Genomic DNA, 19,849 nt, shown 5'->3' with positions numbered 1-19,849 from the left:
TCACACAGATTGAAGTGGATATTCCTCGCTGTCACCAATATGATGAGCTGCTGTCGTCGCCGCAGGGCCATGTCAAGTTTCGGCGGGTGCTGAAGGCTTGGGTTGTGTCTCATCCCGATCTGGTTTACTGGCAAGGTGATGGAGTGGTCGTGTTTTTTTTGCTAGCTTTTTTCTCTTCCTGCCACTAGATGGCATCAAAGACTCACAGTGCTTTACTGATTAAACAGGGGAATAAAGAATTGCAGATGAACCAGTATACACAACACAAATTAATTACATTTTACTCATACTAATTAAGCATACTAATCATGTAAATTAATATTTATTTTCAGCAGTCGAGATTTCTTTAGGATTATTTTGTATTAAAGTCAAGAAATCACCAAAAATTTTTAGATCACAGATGCCCAAATTAAGCATCTAAAATTACTACTAAATGACTCTTTAGTAATTTAGTGTAACGTTTTGTTTTGTTTTGTAGATGAATCTGATTTTTGTGTGTGTAAATACTGTCACTCGACAGATATAGGACAATGCACTAGTATTAGATCACAAAGAAATGTCAGTTTCTCCAGGTATTTGGACAGCAAGTCAGCTTTAGTGAGTTTCCAATACCCAAACCTGTTAACCAGTATTCAACTGAATAACAGTCTACTATCAATATAGGTGTTGACGGTGGAAGGAAGCCAGATAAGAGCAGAAGCAGGAGACAAAGTGATGATAATTAAAGAGCAGGGTTTATTGAATAATCGTAGTTGCATATGTTTCAGTGCACGCTCATACTTTGTCTGAACAGCACAAACATAACAAATGTTATTATGCATCAGACCACAAGACTCTGAATTAGAGGCATACCCTCATATCATTGGAGAGGAACATTTCATGAAACACCATTAAAATGAGACTAAACAATGGAAAAAGCACTAAAAGCAAAGTAAGTAATAAGAAATATATAAGATAAAGAAATCAAGTTAGTACATGATTAATATAATAAATGATAAACATAAAGGAATTAAAAATATGAATCTAATTTTAACTAAGATTTATAATTGATTATATAACCATGACTGAAATTATCAATGTAAAACAAATAATAGGAAAACAAAATATAATAAAATATAAAAGTGATTCAATTTTAAGTACACACAGGTTATAACAAATCACAGATTCTGCACTTGGCATGGGCCGGTAAAGTATTCTGACGGTATGATAACCTTAAACAAAAATATCACAATTTTAGAGTATCGTGATTACTGCTCTAAAATATATATATTTTTAAATGTCTGGATAAAAAAAAAACACTTTTCCCCCATTGAACACAATATATTTTATCTTAAGAAACATTTTAAATATTTTAGGGCAGTAAACATGTCAGGCTAAATAATGAAAATAATTATGATTTAAAGCAATGTTATGTAGTTATTTTTAAATATTAGGAAACAAATTAAGAAATTATTCATGGAATACATTTATATTTAATGTATTACAATTTGGTATTTGTACCTTCAGCCCACAGCCTTCAGTCTGTTTACTTTTATTTACTTTCTTGAATAAATAAATATGTACATCTTATTTTAACTATATAAAAATAATAAATAAATAAATTCATAAATAAATAAATATGTACATAAATAAGTTTATAAATAAATAAATACATACGTACATAAATAAATAAATAAATGCGTACATAAATAAGGAAATAAACATGTACATAAGAAAACAAATCTGTACATACTACATAGATAAATAAACATGTACATAAATAAGTAAATATGTACATAGGTAAATAATTACGTACATAAATAAATATGTACATAAATAAATATGTACATAAATAAATAAATAAATACGTACATAAATAAATATGTGCATAAATAAATAATAAATAGTCATTCAAATGAATGAAAGTCATTCATTTTCCTTCGGCTTAGTCCCTTATTTATTATGGATCGCCACAGCAGAACGAACAGCAGAATTATTCCAGCATATGTTTTACGCAGCGGATACCTGTCCAGTAACCCAGTACTGGAAAACACCCTTACACACTCACATACACACACACACACACACACTCATACACTTCGGTCAATTTAGTCCATCCAATTCACTTATACCACATGTCTTTGGACTGTGGGGGAAACCGGAGCACTCGAAGAAAACCCACGTCAACACGGGAAGATCATGCAAACTCCTCACAGAAATACTAACTGACCCCAGTTTTTATCTAAAAAGTGATTTCTTTAAGAAATGTTTTTGATGGTGCTGATTATTATTAAGCTAAATCACCCCCCACCCTCAATTATAATTAATATTGCAAGCCATTGTCTGTGCTGCTTCTAATTATATTCTCATTATTATAATTACAGCCAATTATTCTGATAAACACAAATCAAAGGAATGTGCCATAACCAAATTAATGGCAATAATTTCAGCTATATTACCGTTTAAGTAGCATTTTTTTAAATGCCAAAAATAGTTTTATTTTCATTATGCTATTTATACTAATTGCATAATAAACCTCGCACCCATCCCGTCCAATCAGATAGACCTCATTGTAATGGTATGTCATTGTTCTCAGTGGTGATTCTATTACATTATCATAACTATAATTGTAGTCAATTATGCTGATTTACCTGTGATGTTAGTATTCTATCTATCTGTCTGTCTGTCTGTCTGTCTGTCTGTCTGTCTGTCCGTTTGTCCGTCCGTCCGTCCATCTATCCATCCATCTATCCATTCATCTGTCTGTATTTCTAAAATTCTATCCATCCATCCATCCATCCATCCATCCATCCATCCATCCATCCATCCATCCATCCATCCATCCATCCATCCATCCATCCATCCATCCATCCATCCATCCATCCATCCATCCATCCATCATGTACATAAATAAATAGATAAATAAATAAATATGTACATGAATAAATACATTAAAATGTATTTAAATAAATACATAAATAAATAAATAGATAAGTACATAAATAACTAAATAAATAAATATGTACATAAATAAATAAATAAACAAATATGTCCATAAATAAATATGTACATAAATAAATTAACAAATAAGTAAATATGTACATAAATAAATAAATATGTATATAAATAAATTATTTAATAAATACATATGCACATAAATAAATACATAAATTAATAAATACATACACAACTAAATAAATAAATAGGTACATAACTAACTAAATAAATACATACATAAATAAATAAATTAATTAATTAATTAATTAAGACGTACATAAATAATTGAATAAATAAATAAGTACAAAAATAAACACATGTATAAATAAATATGTAAATAAATAAATAAATAAAAATAAATAAATATGTGTATACATAAATAAATACGTCTATAAAAAATACGTCTATAAATAAAAAAAATATTTACATACATACATAAATAAATAAATAAATAAATAAATAAAAAGAAAAGACAACCTAATGCTCAGTTTGTATATTCATTTATTATTATTTTATTTTTTTTCATTTTTAGTATGCATTATCACCTGGGCAATGTGTGAATATCTTGACAGGTTTAATGAGATTTCCCTTGTGTGCGTGTGTTGATGATTCTCTTATTTGATGTTTTTGCTTCAGGCTTGGATTCACTTTGTGCACCTTTCCTTTATTTAAATTTCAACAATGAAGGTAAGACTTCTGGCCCCCAAAAAAGCCACACATTCTTCCTGATATTATTGCCTCAAGCTGAACTGACTCAGTCTTATTGTATTTTCCTCTCAGCTCTTGCGTACGCATGCATGTCGGCCTTCATCCCCAAATATCTGTACAATTTCTTCCTGAAGGACAACTCGCATGTAATACAAGGTAAGGTTATCTTTCCATCTCGCCATGAAGAATATAACAAACAGCACTGGATTGAGAGTATGCAGTTTTAAGTGCTGGCAAAAATAAAATACAAAACAAAGTGGATTAAACATAAAGCAATTAAGTTGACCTGAAATAAACCCTCAAGATTTGTGTTGTTTCAGTTCATTGTAATTGAGTAGTTTGAACATCGACAAACATATATATTTTTTTGAGTGCATGTTAAATTGTGTTGCAGCTGTTTTTTTAAAACTCCCCCAAAAAAGTTAGTCATAAACACTTACAGGATTTCTGTAGCTTGACATTTGGTTCATGTTTGTTGTTGAGTTCTGCTAGCTCAGCTGTCGGCACTCCAGCAGCAGGAGTGCTTTGTTTTTTTGCTTTCTGACTGAGCTTTGAGCAAAGTGTTTGTCCCGCCGTGGGAATAACGTGGCCAAAGTCTACAAATGCTCTTATTTTTCCCTCCTGCAGAATATCTGACCGTCTTCTCTCAGATGATTGCGTTTCACGACCCCGAGCTCAGCAACCACCTCAACGAGATTGGATTCATACCTGATGTAAGTCCTGCCTGGAGATAAATATTTCAAAAACACATAATCAAAATCAGATCAGAACTGAGCCGTGTTCTGTGAAATCAGTAAATCAACTATACAGTAGGAAAAGAAACGCTTGATAATGTTTGTTTGATAATATTATATAATAATGATCATGTTATTGTTTATATTTATTGTTGGTATAATGGTATTAACTATATTCTGTACAAATATATTACTATAAAGAAGTTCATTCATTTGCCTTCGGCTTAGTCCCTTTACTTATCAGGGTTCACCACAGTGGAATGAACCGCCAACTATTCCACCATATGTTTTACAAAACCCACTACTGGGAAACATCCATACACTCTCACATGCACACCAATTTAGTTTATTCAATTCTTTTATATCGCATATCTTTGGACTTGTGGAAGAAACCGGAGCACCCGGAGGAATTCCACGCCAACATGGGGAGAACATGCAAACTCCACACAGAAATGCCAACTTCTTGCTGTGGGGTGCTAAACAATGAGCCATTGTTAGGAAGTTCCTTATTAAGAATTTATTAAGAAGTTATTTATTATGGAACTATTGCTAATTGAATTAAATTTTATTTTGACAGATTTTAAACAAACTTTGCAAAAAAAAATTCAAGTATCCCATACATTTTGAAATAAAACGGAGGATAAAAAACAAAATAAACCCCTGGGCTTGTTTTCATTGTGGTCCTCCCTGGTAAAAAAAAGTATGGCTGTAAAGTACAGTTAATGCATAAAACACATTTAAGTGTCCACATTTAAAAAAGCAACACAATTAATAACAATACAATAAATAAAATAGAAAAAAAAAATATATATATATATATATATATATGTCATCATCATCCACTAGTGGTGTAAACGATCACAAATCTCACTCTTCGGGTCACATTATGTTTTTTTTTATTTTTTTTTTATCTCGGATTGGACCATTTTTCAGATCAGCCAAAAAGAGGAGGAGACAATGGTAATTTGCTTTCCATTTATTATTTTCATAATATGTTCATTTATATTTTTAAAATAATTCCACTGTCCAAAGGCAAAGTGCAGTAACTACTGGTTTTGTTTTAATTGAGCTAAGATAAGGCCTAAAATGGGGTGGACAAATGTTTTCTCTTGTAACAGAACAATTTTGTTATGTTTTAAAGCAACAATAAATTTGACTGGATGTGCAAAAAGTTTAAAATAAATAAAATAATCTTTAAAGGTGTTTATAGTATAATTTCATATAATATAATATAATATAATATAATATAATATAATATAATATAATATAATATGTGAAATAATATAATGTGACAATACAATGCAATTTTATAATTAATAATAATATTAATAATAATAATAACACCAATAATATTAATGATAATTATAATAATAAGAAGAAGGTCGCTGGTTCGAGCCTCGGCTCAGTTGGTGTTTCTGTGTGGAGTTTGCATGTTCTCCCTGCGTTCGTGTGGGTTTCCTCCGGGTTCTCTGGTTTCCCCCACAGTCCAAAGACATGCGGTACAGGTGAATTGGGTAGGCTAAATTGTCTGTAGTGTATGAGTCTGTGTTTGAATGTGTGTGTGGATGTTTCCCAGAGATGGGTTGCGGCTGGAAGGGCATCCGCTGCATGAAAAACTTGCTGGATGAATTGGCAGTTCATTCCGCTGTGGCGACCCCGGAATAAAAAAAGAGACTAAGATGACAAGAAAATGAATGAATGAATGAATGATAATAAAAATGTAGTTATTATTAATGGAAATATAATTGTACATATTCTGTACAACAATAATTGTAGTGTGAAGTGATACTGGACAACGGAGTGAGGATCCAAAAGCAGGGTTTATTTGGAGAATGATCAGGCAGGTAACAGTCAATACAGGAGCAAACAGATGTACACAGGCAATCCAGAGTCCATGATTGGATCTTGTAGTCCATAATGGTGGGTTTTGTAGTCCTTTAGTGATCTGCAACCGCTAGATCGCTGATAATCATAACAATAATAAACTATTGTTCGATTTTGTTATTTCTATTCATTTAAAAGTAATGCAACATAATAATTATAATATTAATTATAAACTTAATAATTAACAATTAATATAGATACATTTTAATTACACTCAAGTACGTCTATCATGATTATATTTCAATTTTATAATAATTATTTACAAATTATATTTATTAGAGATATTTAAAAATGAATAATTAACGTTGGTCTACTTTCAATGTAGTTTGTTTACCCCCAATTATTTTAGGCAACCTTGATATATATATTCCTCCATACATACAGTATACAGCGTATCAGTATTCACACTGTATTCACTCTGTATAAGATACTTGAATTTTTAAGATGTAACGCTTATGAATATGTATTTAATTGACAGCAGATCCTCCCTAGAGTAATTGAAGAGATGTTTGCATTCTCATCCTGTCACACATCAGATCCGTTGACATGACACACACACACACACACACACACACACACACACACACACACACACACACACACACACACACACACACTGTTGACCCTGAGATTTGAGCATTGGCCAAGTTTTTAGCAAACACACACACCAAGCTCCCTCTTTATTTTTTAAAATGCCGGCTTGATGTCTTTCTACACTGACGGATAGATAGGTGACCTCCACACTGAAATCCTGCGATTGAGGATCCAAATAAAAGATGAGTTGAAAGAATCAAGACAGAATTGCTCTTTGATGCCTGGGGAGTGAACCGTTCTGTTCGGCCTCTCGACAGCTGCTGTTGTGGATGCGAAAAGAAGCAAGAAGCAAAGGGAAAACTCACGAGAGGATGAAACCACTGCTGAGCTAGAGTCTCTGAGAAGACCATTATATTCGCTTAACCCTGCCACGATTCCCAATGCATTTGATCTGGAAGCGTTTTTCATGTCAGCACAATCCCAATGTCACCTTGGCCGTGTTCAGAGCCATTCATTTTTTTTTATCTGCAACAAAAGTGGGCCTTGTTAACAATCGCAGCAGGGACTAGCTGCGAAAAAAGCGCTTAGACTAGCCTCAAAGCTGTTAACAACAGTTGAAGTCAGACTTATTAGCCCCCCTGTATATTGTTTTCCCCAATTTCTGTTTATCAAAAACTTATTTTCAACACTTTTCTAAACACACAGTGCATCTGGAAAGTATTGATAAAGCTCCACTTTTTCCACATTTTTTATGTTACAGGCTTATTCCAGAATGGATTAAATTCATTTATTTACTCAAAATTTTACACACAATACCCTATAATGACAATGTGGGAAACGAGTTTTTAAAATTGCTGCAAATTCATTACAAATAAAAACCTGAAAAATCACTATGTAAACAAACTTTTAAATCACGATTAATCATTTAACAGCACTAGTTTATAGTCATATGTGCCATCATTGGTTTGAACTTAGCTTTATTCTAGATTCTTTATGTCTGTTACTTGTTGTTTTAACTGATTTTGACATGTAGACATACAGTTGAAGTCAGAATTATTAGCCCCCCTGAATTTTTAGGCCGCTTGTTTATTTTTTCCCCAAATTCTGTTTAACAGAGAGAAGAAAATTTCAACACATTTCTAAACATAATAGTTTTAATAACTCATCTCTAATAACTGATTTATTTTCTCTTTGCCATGATGACAGTAAATAATATTTGACTAGATATTTTTCTAGACTCTTCTATTCACCTTATTCTCTGCCGACGAGCGGGCGCTACCATTTGAATCTTTTTGGCTTGAGACTTCCGGTCTCATTCACTTCCATTCATTTTTAGACAATGAAAACTGCTTGTTTCGCTGTTTGGTGTTGCAAACTGATATTTCCTCATTATATTATTCTACTTGGTCTATATAGTCATGCAGACATTTGTTTGTGGAGCAAGTAGTTTGACCGTTTTTTGCCGTTTATTATTCCTAGTCATTTTCTCCCGTAGGCAACAGAATCGGAAGTTCTAAGACAATCGTGAAAACAGGCGCACTTCCGCATTTTAGAATAAAGTCAATACAGCTTAAAGTGACAATTAAAGACTTAACTAGGTTAATTAGGTTAACTAGGCAGGTTAGGGTAATTAGGCAAGTTATTGTATAACAGTGATTTGTACTGTAGGATATCGAGAAAAAATATAGCTTTAAGGGGCTAATAATTTTGTCCCTAAAATGGTGTTTAAAAAGTTCAAAACTGCTTTTATTCTAGCCGAAATAAAGCAAATAAGACTTTCTTCAGAAGAAAAAATATTATCAGACATGATTTGAAAATTTCTTTGCTCTGTTAAACATCATTTGGGAAATATTTAAAAAAGAAGAAAAGAATTGGAAGGGGGCTAATAATTCTGACTTTAACTGTATATACATGAATTACTTCTTTATAATATAACAAAGGAAGGTAAACTTAATCATTCATACATTCCTTCATTTTACTTCGGCTTAATCACATATTCATCAAGGGTCACCACAGCAGATTGATCCGCCAACTATTCCAGCACGTTTTACAAAGTAAATGCCCTTCCAGCTGCAACTCAGCACTGGAAAACAACCATACACGCTCATTCACACAAACACATACACTCTGGCCAATTTAGTTCATCCAATTCACCTACTGCAGGGGTGTCAAACTTATTTTAGCTCAGGGGCCACATAGAGGAAAACCGATTCCCAAGTGGGTCTGAGCGGTAAAATAATGGTGTAAATATCTTAAAAACAACTACTTCAGATTGTTTTCTTTGCTTTAATATGATAAACATAAAACATAAAGCTGGAGCCTGAGAAAAACATGATCTCATGTCAAACCTGATTTAGTGGTTTATTCATTTGTATCTCATTTATACAATTTAGTAGGCTACGATTCGCTTATCCACCAATGACGGTTGGGTTTAGGGGTGTGGTTGGGTGCTAAAATCACACATTTTTGTATGACAAAACTTTTACGAATTAGCCATTGAGCCAGGGTTGTCCAAACTCGGTTCTGGAGGGCCGGTGTCCTGCATAGTTTAGCTCCAACTTCTTTCAACACACCTCCCTGGAAGTTTCTATCTTTTCTAGTTAACCTAATTAACCTAGTTAAGCCTTTAAATGTCACTAAATACTTGTGTCTTGAAAAATATTTAGTCAAATATTATTTACGGTCATCATGGCAAAGATGAAATAAACCAGTTATTAGAATTGAGTCCTTAAAACTCAAGCTTATGTTTAGAAATGTGTTGACCAAATCTTTTCTCTGATAAACAAATATTGGGGAAAAAATAAACAGGGGGCTAATCATTCAGGGAGGCTAATAATTCTGACTTCAACTGTACCTATCCGCTTGTTAAGTGTGACGTCACGTGACTCATGAAATGGTAATAATAAACGTTTACAAAGCGATTAAATGCTTTCGAAAATCACGATCGAAGTATATATGTCCATGCCTAATATCCGATGGCCAGAAAGTGATCAATTTTTTTTATAAATTGTTAAATTTTTGGTATTTGTTATGCAGCAAGCCCAGAGATTGTTGTGTACATTACGATTTTATATAAAATTAACTTTAATGTGTGATAGGAATAAAACGTGATCATAAACGAATGTTTTCTTCACTCAAATGAATGGCGGCTTGGACCCAGAAACAGTATACATACGTCACCAACACGTCACCACTTAACAAGCGGATAAAGAGCTTGATTAGCTGGTTCAGGTGTGTTTAATTGGGGTTGGTACTAAATTATGCAGGACACCGGCCCTCCAGGACTGAGTTTGGACACCCTTCACTAAACTGACAAAACGTAAAAAATCTGAAAAGGCTGTCAAATTGTCACACTGATTCAGGCTTCTGGATCGAATGAAATGAACAGTTTGCAGTTGCTATTGGATATTGTATCCAGTGGACACAATGGGAACAGTAGTTTCTTTTATTGAAAAATCGCTGCTCATTTTTATACTTTACAGAATCATCTCGCGGGCCGGATTAAAGTCATTTGCTGGCCTGATGCGGTGCCCATACGTTTGACACCCCTGACCTACTGTATAGCGAATGTGTTTGGACTGTGTGGGAACATGCTAACTCCTTACAGAAATGCCAACTAGTTCAGCCGGGACTCGAACCAGCGACCTTCTTGCTGTGAGGAAACAGTGCTAACCACTGAGCATCCATGCCACCCAACTTAATCATTACTTTGTAAAAAAAAAAAGTGTTCATTATTGTTTTTGTTTTTTTTAAACGCATAACATTTTAAAAGTTTTTATTTCCTTATTATTTTTGGGGAATACTGATGGTCGTTTTTCACTTTAGCAGGGATAATATTTGATCTTGACTTGACTTATTTTGTTATTATCAAGCTGTCTAGGAGGCACGAAAACGTCTTGGCTGATGTGAGTCCAGGATTTGGCTCGGCTCAGTGAGGTCTGCATGAGCACTATTATATTTGGCAGAATAGGGCCTTAAATTCACAGCAAAGTGACCTAGTTTTGTGTCCTGCTTCATCTTGGCATTCAGATTATGTTGAATAGGCCTGTTTTTTGCCAAAACTAACAGCTTTTCATAAGGCTTTGCTTTTAAAGCAATTGAATTTCCCATTAAAAGTTGCAATTGTAATTTTGGGTGATGTTTGTCATGATGTATTTGAGGAATTAAATATTTTCATTTAGCAAGGAAGCATCAAACTGTTAAAAAGTAACATTTAAGGTGATGTATGTAAGTATTTGACTCTTCTAAAGCATAAAACTACCATAATATGTTTGCTGATATTTAGGAAATATGCTAAGTGAACATTCTTGTTTGTCTGAAAAGCAAAGCTGAAGTCAGATATTCTGCTTTGAAAATTTGAGTTACTTGCCTGAATGTCTGTCTTTGTTTGGGTCCCTTTAACCTGCCCAGTGCCAGTTTAGCCAATTATATTTCAGCACCCCAGGTTTCCTTGTTGGAAAACTGCGTATTTCATTCATTTAGTCATGAAGACTCTCAAAGTATGGGTCCATGACTTAAATGGGATCTTTGGTAGACAGTAACAGACTCCGAAATGAGACACAGATTCAGAGTTCCACATGAGGTTATTAATTAGCAAATATTATAAATATTACAAATGTAAACATTAGGGGCTCTATTTTGGCGCATGGTCTTACAGGGTTGAGCTTATTCTATTAATGAGTTATAGGCGTGTTTTAAGAATAAATCAATCAGAGTCTCATCTCCCATTCCCTTTAAGAGATAGTTGCGTCATGCCATGGTGCATTTGCTATTTACATGGCGACTTTGTGGAAAAACTGAACGCTTCACTAGAGAGAAAACAGTTAAACAGAGCATCTGCAACGCGAGAATGAGAGATGAGCCTTCTCATTATCTACTTTCACTTTCACTCTCGTGGATAGGGAAACTTCTTGTACGCACAGACATCAATTAGCCTATAAATAAATAATTTTGTTTGTTAAGCGCAAAGATTTGTTTCAAAACTATCTCTAAATTCAGTTCTAATTTCCAGCAAATGAATAAATGAACAATAATAACAAAGTGTGGTTAAAAAAAAGAATTATAACCAAATACACATGCTGTGCCCCATATGGTCTAAAACCTGACAGGTGGGCAAATCTAAGCTTGTTTTTAATAAAACAAATATAAATATGCATATAATAAATTACACTGCTAATAATAATAACATTATACAAAAGCAAATTGTTATGAATAAGCTCAAAAAGCCTACTGAGATGAAGAAGGCATGAAAGTCTGGTTTTTAAATTTATGTAGGCTAGAAAATAATATGCTTTGTAATATTTTAATCCTTTATATTTATATCCTATATATCCCTAATATTTTAATTCTTTTTCATATGTAAAGATATTTGCATATCGCTCTACATCTTGTGTGTATTAAGCAGTGTGTAAGCGAGCCACAGAACTAACGCGCTCTGCGCTGGACAATAGACCGGCTTTGTTCTGGTCTAATGAACAGACTATTATAGGATCTCTGGGAAACATCCACACACACACTCATACACTACAGACAATTTAACCTACCCAATTCACCTGTACCGCATGTCTTTGGACTGTGGGGGAAACTGGAGCACCCGGAAGAAACCCACACAAATGCAGGGCGAACATGCAAACACCACAAAGAAACGCCAACTGAGCCGAGGCTCGAACCAGCGACCTTCTTGCTGTGAGGTGACAGCACTACCTACTGCATCACCCTAATATAATGACACTAATACTTAAACGGTAAGGCGTTTTACTATGACCAAAACAACATTTCAGATGGTTAACAATGTGCTCATTCTGCTGGTTTGTCCATTCGCACATATTTTATATCATCACATGATCTCTTACAACAAAATCACATGACCTTTTTTAATGCACATGCTGGAATTTGTTTGGTAAAAGTGTTTCCATCGCAGTTTATGCGCATCTTTTCTTATCGAATAAAACGTTTATCCTACTCAGTATTGCGCATACGTTTTTTTTTTTTTTGGTGCATTTTTAAAATGTATGCGCATCTTGGCATTTTCATCAACCAGATTTTTATGTGAAAATCCAAAATGTGCATAAAATAGGTGGCTAGAAACGTAGCTATTAATGCTGAAATATCCAAAACAGCTATTTTAAATTCTGATATTATTTTTAACTAAGGCAGTTTGCTGTGGTTGCAAAATATCACTGAAAACATAAGCGGGCGGACAAACAAGACTTCAAATCCTCCATCCAATGAAAATTCAGTTTGAGTTCCCAAACAAAATAAATAATATAGCTTATCATACAAAAAATTTATAAATAAAACTCGTAGTAGCAGACTTCTAGACCACTAGAGTTTGTATGCTTTATTATATAAATATGATCCTGTCAACGAAGCTTCTTCTCGTCCACTATTTAGTAGAAGTACTACTATTTACTCTTTTTTTTAAATTAAATTCATGTCTTGTGTGAATAAGATCTGACTACGATGGTTTTTTGAAACGCAGCCCTGAGCAGGAGAGACCCAAGCCTGTCCTCTCATTTCAGCCCAAAAAAAGCCCTCAGAGGCCAAACCACCAATCAAGCGGCCAAAATGGATTATACATCCCAGCCGAGCAGAACCATGTGGGGAAAGAGGAGTGTTGGAACAGGTGCTGCAGGGAGACGTTCATTACACTCCCACACACGTCCTCTCGGCTCACAAACACACACGCCTGAATCACAAGTACACTTCCCTCTGATGAATTGAACAATCGCTGAGCTGCTTTATTGGGAATTATGAAAGAGCCCGTGCTGTTTATTCATGTATTAATCACATTGTTGCTCATGTGGAAATGGCTTTTTTTTGTGCACGACAGTGAACTTTCTTTGTCTCTTTTTCTTTCAGCTCTACGCAATCCCATGGTTTCTTACAATGTTCACACGTAAGTAATAAGTCGTGCTGACTAGATTTCTGGATGATGTTGAGGATAATAATACCTTCCTTTTTCCTTCTATGCTATTTTTATTATTGCTCTTTGTTTGTTGTTTTAGTATTATTAATATTTTTTAATCATAATAATATTAAATGTCTTTCAGAATTAAACTAACTAATAATGTAATATATGTATTGCAATTTACACTGTTTAGACATTGACATTTCCAAAGCTGATAAGCCTTTATTTACTAATTCTGCATTGTTTCATAAAGCATATTTACATATTTATTATGTATAATTTTAAATGTTCTGATTGTGTTCTTTTAATGTTGATAGATGCATAATAATAAACAATTAGCACAGATTTTTATAATAATACATAATAATAAATTAATAACAGCTAGTAAGTGCTAAAAAATCATCAAAACTACTGTAATGGTGCAGTGTTTTGGTACACATAATAATAATAATAATAATAATAATAATAATAATAAAATTAAGGAATATTAATATTTATTTTAGTATTAATAATTTTGCTCATAATACTGAATTGATTATTCCAAAATGGTTAATAAATGTTGATTGCATAGGTTTATTGTGATAAAACATTCCTTGGGTCACGCCGAGAACATTGATACCAAACATGCCATATTTGGACAAACCTCCTGTCCGCCATATTGACTTTTTTCAAAAAACTTTTTTTGTGAACTCGTCCTTGACCGCAATTTTCACTAAATTAGACTCTGATCATCTTCAGACCATGCTGACCAAGATTTATGTAAATCATATCGAATAGCGAAATAGTTATCGTTTACGGCATCAACAAATATGCTAGCAGGTTGTCAAAGTTCATCTGAGGCTGCGACTCAAGCAATGCTGCAATGCTTCAACATACTGGATTGACAATGAACTTAAGGTGTGTCATTGGCAACTTACAGTAACCCCAATACATAAATTTGGCCACCTAGTGGTCACGAGTTATAAACCATCTTGGTTTTCTAACCATCAATAATGAATTAAAAATGTGCTAATAACTTTAGACTGCATATGTTTATTGTGGTGAAGTTCATCTCAACTTAATTCTTGGGTCATGCCGAGAACACTGATACCAGATATAGCATATTTGGCTAAACTTTCTGTCCGCCATTTTGATTTTATTCAAAAATATAATTTGCAAACTCCTTTTCGACCATTTACCGAAATATTACCAAATTTGACTCGAATCATCGTCAGACCATGTTGACCAATTGGTGCAAAAATTCTGTCAATAGACGAAACGTTTTTTGTTTACGACATCGACAAATGTGCTCATTCTGGCTCTGAACTGCTTGGCCCCGTAATTGTTGCTTGCAGCTATATTTATAATAATATTAACAATAATAATAATTTTAATTATTTTTATTATTATTATTATTATTATTATCCTAAATAATGTAATTAAAGTCATCTTTAACTGCCTGTAAACATGGATGTTTCCAATTCCAGTTTCCAGTTTGGATGCAGATCGTCTGTTTATGTGCAGCTGTTGCAGTGCAAAGCCTCACACTGCATCCGCAGGAAGTCATTTCTTGTCTCATTTCCTTGGCAGACGTGTTTCCCCTGCACAAGATCTTCCACCTGTGGGACACTCTGCTCTTGGGAAACTCCTCGTTCCCCTTCTGCATTGGTGTAGCCATCTTACAGCAGCTGAGAGACCGTCTGCTGGCCAACGGCTTCAACGAGTGCATACTGCTCTTCTCTGACCTCCCTGGTAAGTGTCGCAAACATGTATTTCCACACATTTTCTTCTCCATATGCTGTTTTTTTTATTTCCCTGGCAAGTCTGAAGGTTTCTAGTTGCTGAAAAAGCATATCTGACCCAACAAATTATTGCTATGGAGTTTAGTTAACCCTCATTCACGAGAGCCAAGCTGTTGAGAAATCAATATGTAAGCGGAAGAGATTGGAAATTTTTATTTTTGCAGTTTAATTTGCACGAATTTGCATCACAAATGAATATTTCTGCATTCAGATTTTATAATAAATACATTTTTAATTGTTACCCATATTATATTTGCTCCCATTTGACCTCCTTTACAAGATGTAAGATAAGTCACATAGATAAGATGAGTAAGAAACTGCGGTTAAAAGATGTGTGGGACTATTTGTTGATCATTTCAGAAAGGCTTGAATAAAATCCACAAAATACAAGTACATCAAATAATTTTACTTAGTATTTTTGACTCATAAACTGGATGTCTGCTTCATTCCAGTCGGTTTCTGTCACTGACTGTTGTTTATCTGATAGTAATGCAGTAGGGCTGGGCGATATGGCCAAAAAAATCATATCCCGGTATTTTTAGGAGGAATGAAAATATACAATATACAGTTTAAGTCAGAAATAATAGCCCCCTTTTAATTTTTATTTTCTTTTTTAAATATTTCCCAAATTATTTTTTTCACAGCAATGAAATTTTCACAGTATGTCTGATGATATTTTTTCTTCTGGAGAAAGTCTTATTTGTTTTATTTCGGCTAGAATAAAAGCAGTTATTAATTTTTTTAAAAACATTTTTGGGACAAAATCATTAGCCCCTTTAAGCTAATTTTTTTTTTCCGATAATCTACAGAACAAACCATCATTATACAATAACTTGACTAATTACCCTAACCTGCCTAGTTTACCTTATTAACCTAGTTAAACCTTTTAATGTCACTTTAAGCTGTATAGAAGTGTCTTGAAAAATATCTAGTCAAATATTATTTACTGTCATCATGGAAAAGATAAAATAAATCAGTTATTAGAAATGAGTTATTAAAACTATTATGCTAGAAATGTGCTGAAACAATCTTCCCAGAACAGATCAGAAATTGGGGAAAAAAAATAAACAGGGGCGCTAATAATTCAGGGGGGCTAATAATTCTGACTTCAACTGTATATCCGGTATTTTCCCATACATGGTTACTTGAGAGTTAAAACCTTTAATAAAAAAAATTTAAACAGCTATTGAGCATAATATAATTCAAACACAGGGGTTTTTCTCCCTGTTTACAAACAAACAGCTGCACAAAAAATAACAGCTGCACAAAATCTTTGATAAATGAACACAGTACAGGGTTTTCTCCTGCTTAAAACTGTTTCACAACATTTCAAATCATAAACAAAATCTTTGATAAATACAGTACAGATTTGTTTCCTGCTTAACTCTATACACAGTATTACTGTCCTGTTGTGCAAATAACAAAGTAAGCAGAACCATAGAAAACATAGCTACATTGTCAGAGCAAATAATTTACACACTTACAGTAAATAGTAACACAACAAGAAGTATTGAAGGATAGAAAGGACCAACATTAAATGTAAAGATGAAACGCACAGTATTTTATGTCACAATTACAGTGTTGTTACAAGTAATCCTGTATGGCACAGTTGTGTGATCTATAAACAACAATTAAACCAGCTGTGTATGTTTTTTAGTTACACATTTACATGTATTGTGCACAATTATCAAACAGTGCACATATATCTAAAGAGAAGTCTTTCACTACATGTAAAAAAAACACTTTGTTTTGTTTTGACTAAACTTGTTTTTACTAAATATTAAATAGGGAGATAGACTAGAGATATGAGAAATAACTAAATTTTTCAGAATGCTGTGATGAAATGCTGGTTAAGCATATAAATGTAAACAGTATAACGTAAATGTAAAGAAGAGACCGACGTGTAATAAATCCTGAACTTATAATCAGTTAAAATGAGGTGGTTTCACTTTCGAAATGCGGTATATTCCTCTCATTTTGAAGTTTTTTAATTCTTTTGAACACATTCAGGTGCTGCTTGTCAATTTGACATGGCTTCTATGTTCGTTCTGGCTGTCAATTGCGGATGAAATGGTCGGTAAAAGGTTTCTGGTAGACCGCTGTTACAGCTGCAGGTGCTATGTGACGCGCGTGCACGCGAGGTAGAGTCAGAACTGTCAGGGAGTCAGATTCTGCATGTTCCTCCATGTCACGTCAGCGATGGGTCGTTCTTGAGCGGTTCGTTTATTTTGAACAAATCTTTTGTATGACTCATGGAGTGAATCATTCAATGATAGCTTACCGGCTACAGTCGAGTAATCTGTTTCACACAGAATGTGCTTGTGTGGCCTCAAACCATATTGATATGAACGATATTGTATAATACCGTGTCTCGTTGGAGAATCATATCAATATATTCCCAGAAGTTAGTTTACCATCCAGCCCAGCCCAATAATACAGGTAATAAAGTGTGAATAATGGTTTGGGAACTCCAGCTCATTTGCATTTAAAGGCACAGCCTACAAAACAACTTTGATCTGAGTCCAAAATGGGCATTTTCTACATTGTATAATAAATAATCTGATGGGGGGCGTCATGGTGGCGCAGAGAGTAGCACCATCGCCCCACAACAAGAAGATCGCTGGTTCAAGCCCCGGCTGGGTCAGTTGGCATTTCTGTGTAGAGTTTGCATGTTCTCCCCATGTTCCGGGTGCTCCGGTTTCCCCCACAAGTCCAATGACATGCGGTACAGGTGAAGTGGGTAAGATAAAATTGTCTATAGTGTATGTTTGTGAATGAGTATATATGGATGTTTCCCAGTGATGGGTTGCAGCTGGAAGGGCATCCACTGCATAAAACATATGCTGGATAAGTTGGGGGTTTCTTCTGCTGTTGAGACCCCTAATTAATAAAAGGACTAAGCCGAAAAGAAAATGAATGAATGAATGAATAATTGAATGAATAACTAAATAAAGGTAAATAAATAAATACTTAAAGATTTTTTTTTTTGCACAAAATGATGATTAAATAACATAAAGTTATGTTCATTTGTTAATAGAATAAAATAATAAAAAATTCACAGGATGTCTAGTAATTTTGTATGTTGAAAATGTAAATAGTTTAATAAAAAAAATTGAGCTGAACAAAAAAAAAAAAAAAAATCCTGGAAATGCATTTTTGCATAGTGGAATGTCTGCTATTATTCCAACCATGGCGACAGCAAATTGATGCTCACTCCTGTGGTTGTGCACACCTCTGTCAAACAATGCGCTTTATTCCCTTAAGCCTTTGGACGCCTCGTAAGCCTCAGTTGAGACTTGTTTGCGATGAGTTCAGGATAAGTTTGTGGTTTTTTGCGTGTGGTGTTCTGGCCTGATGGGTTTCGGGACGCCTCTGCTCTTCCTCTGGCATCTGTTCTCCGTGAATCCCTGAGGTCGCTGTCAACACAGAGCCCGCGCGGTGTGGCTGAAGTGATGGACGATGATTGAGGCTAATGTGAGGGAATTAGCTGAGAGCATTGAGCGCTGCAGGAGTGCTGATGGTGTGTACACTCAAGCACACAATGCTGGGATTACCTCCCAAAATAATGTGGAAAATATGCTGCTGCTGCTGCTACGGTGGTTGAAAGCAGAATTCCTCAAACTTGTTGCTGTGCTTCTCGGGTCAAAACACTAGGATGTTATGGTTGTGAGGTGTGTGTTTCTGTGTGTGCATGTTTAAACAAGATTTATAGGAAAAAGACAGGAAAGCAGGATTTTTAAATGTCTTATTCATATTTAATTGGCTATAGATATGCATGCGGCTCAAATTGCTTTTCCCTTCCTGTTCGTTTTTTACATTAAATAAATAAGACGTGCTGTAGGGAAAAAAAATTCAGATAGCTGATGCATTTTTTCAAGTGATTGATAATTAATTTCACAATAAATACTACAACATCAGCCAAAAAAAAATATATATAGCATTTTTAAGAGTACCTGGTCTCATTTTTAAATAAAAAAAACACTCATATTGGCTCTCTCAGCTATGTTAAGTTCAGTTTTGTACATCAAAAGCACTGTGCAATCAAGACATGCTGTAGAAAAAAAAATTAGACAGCTATATATATATATATATATATATATATATATATATATATATATATATATATATATATATATATATATATATATATATATATATATATATATATATTATGAGTATGATATTTAATTTCACAGTAAATACAACAGCAAAATTATAATACATTTTTCATTTTGATGACCGAAGGTAGATAGCTAATGCATATTTTTGAGTCAATGATAATTAATTTTACAGTAAATACAACAACAAAATAATAATAATGT

The 19,849-nt window shown here is 33.8% G+C and overlaps 1 protein-coding gene across 3 annotated transcripts in view; it reads left to right on the top strand.

Moving 5' to 3' along the window:
- The window catches only part of tbck (TBC1 domain containing kinase), a 173,697-nt gene that overhangs the window by 110,140 nt on the left and 43,708 nt on the right, over positions 1-19,849 (top strand). For all 3 annotated transcript variants that reach the window (XM_087236400.1, XM_087236399.1, NM_001080637.2), the window contains 6 exons: positions 9-135; positions 3,613-3,663; positions 3,757-3,840; positions 4,312-4,397; positions 13,698-13,734; positions 15,316-15,477. In XM_087236400.1, coding sequence (XP_087092526.1) covers positions 9-135; positions 3,613-3,663; positions 3,757-3,840; positions 4,312-4,397; positions 13,698-13,734; positions 15,316-15,477 — 547 coding nt within the window. The remainder of the gene's footprint in view (positions 1-8; positions 136-3,612; positions 3,664-3,756; positions 3,841-4,311; positions 4,398-13,697; positions 13,735-15,315; positions 15,478-19,849) is intronic.

Source organism: Danio rerio, chromosome 1, assembly GCF_052040795.2.
Source record: "Danio rerio strain M-AB ecotype USA chromosome 1, GRCz13ab, whole genome shotgun sequence".
NCBI classification, from domain to species: domain Eukaryota; kingdom Metazoa; phylum Chordata; class Actinopteri; order Cypriniformes; family Danionidae; genus Danio; species Danio rerio.
The sequence above is the reverse complement of the archived record's forward strand: the minus strand, read 5'-3'. Positions and strand labels throughout refer to the sequence as shown.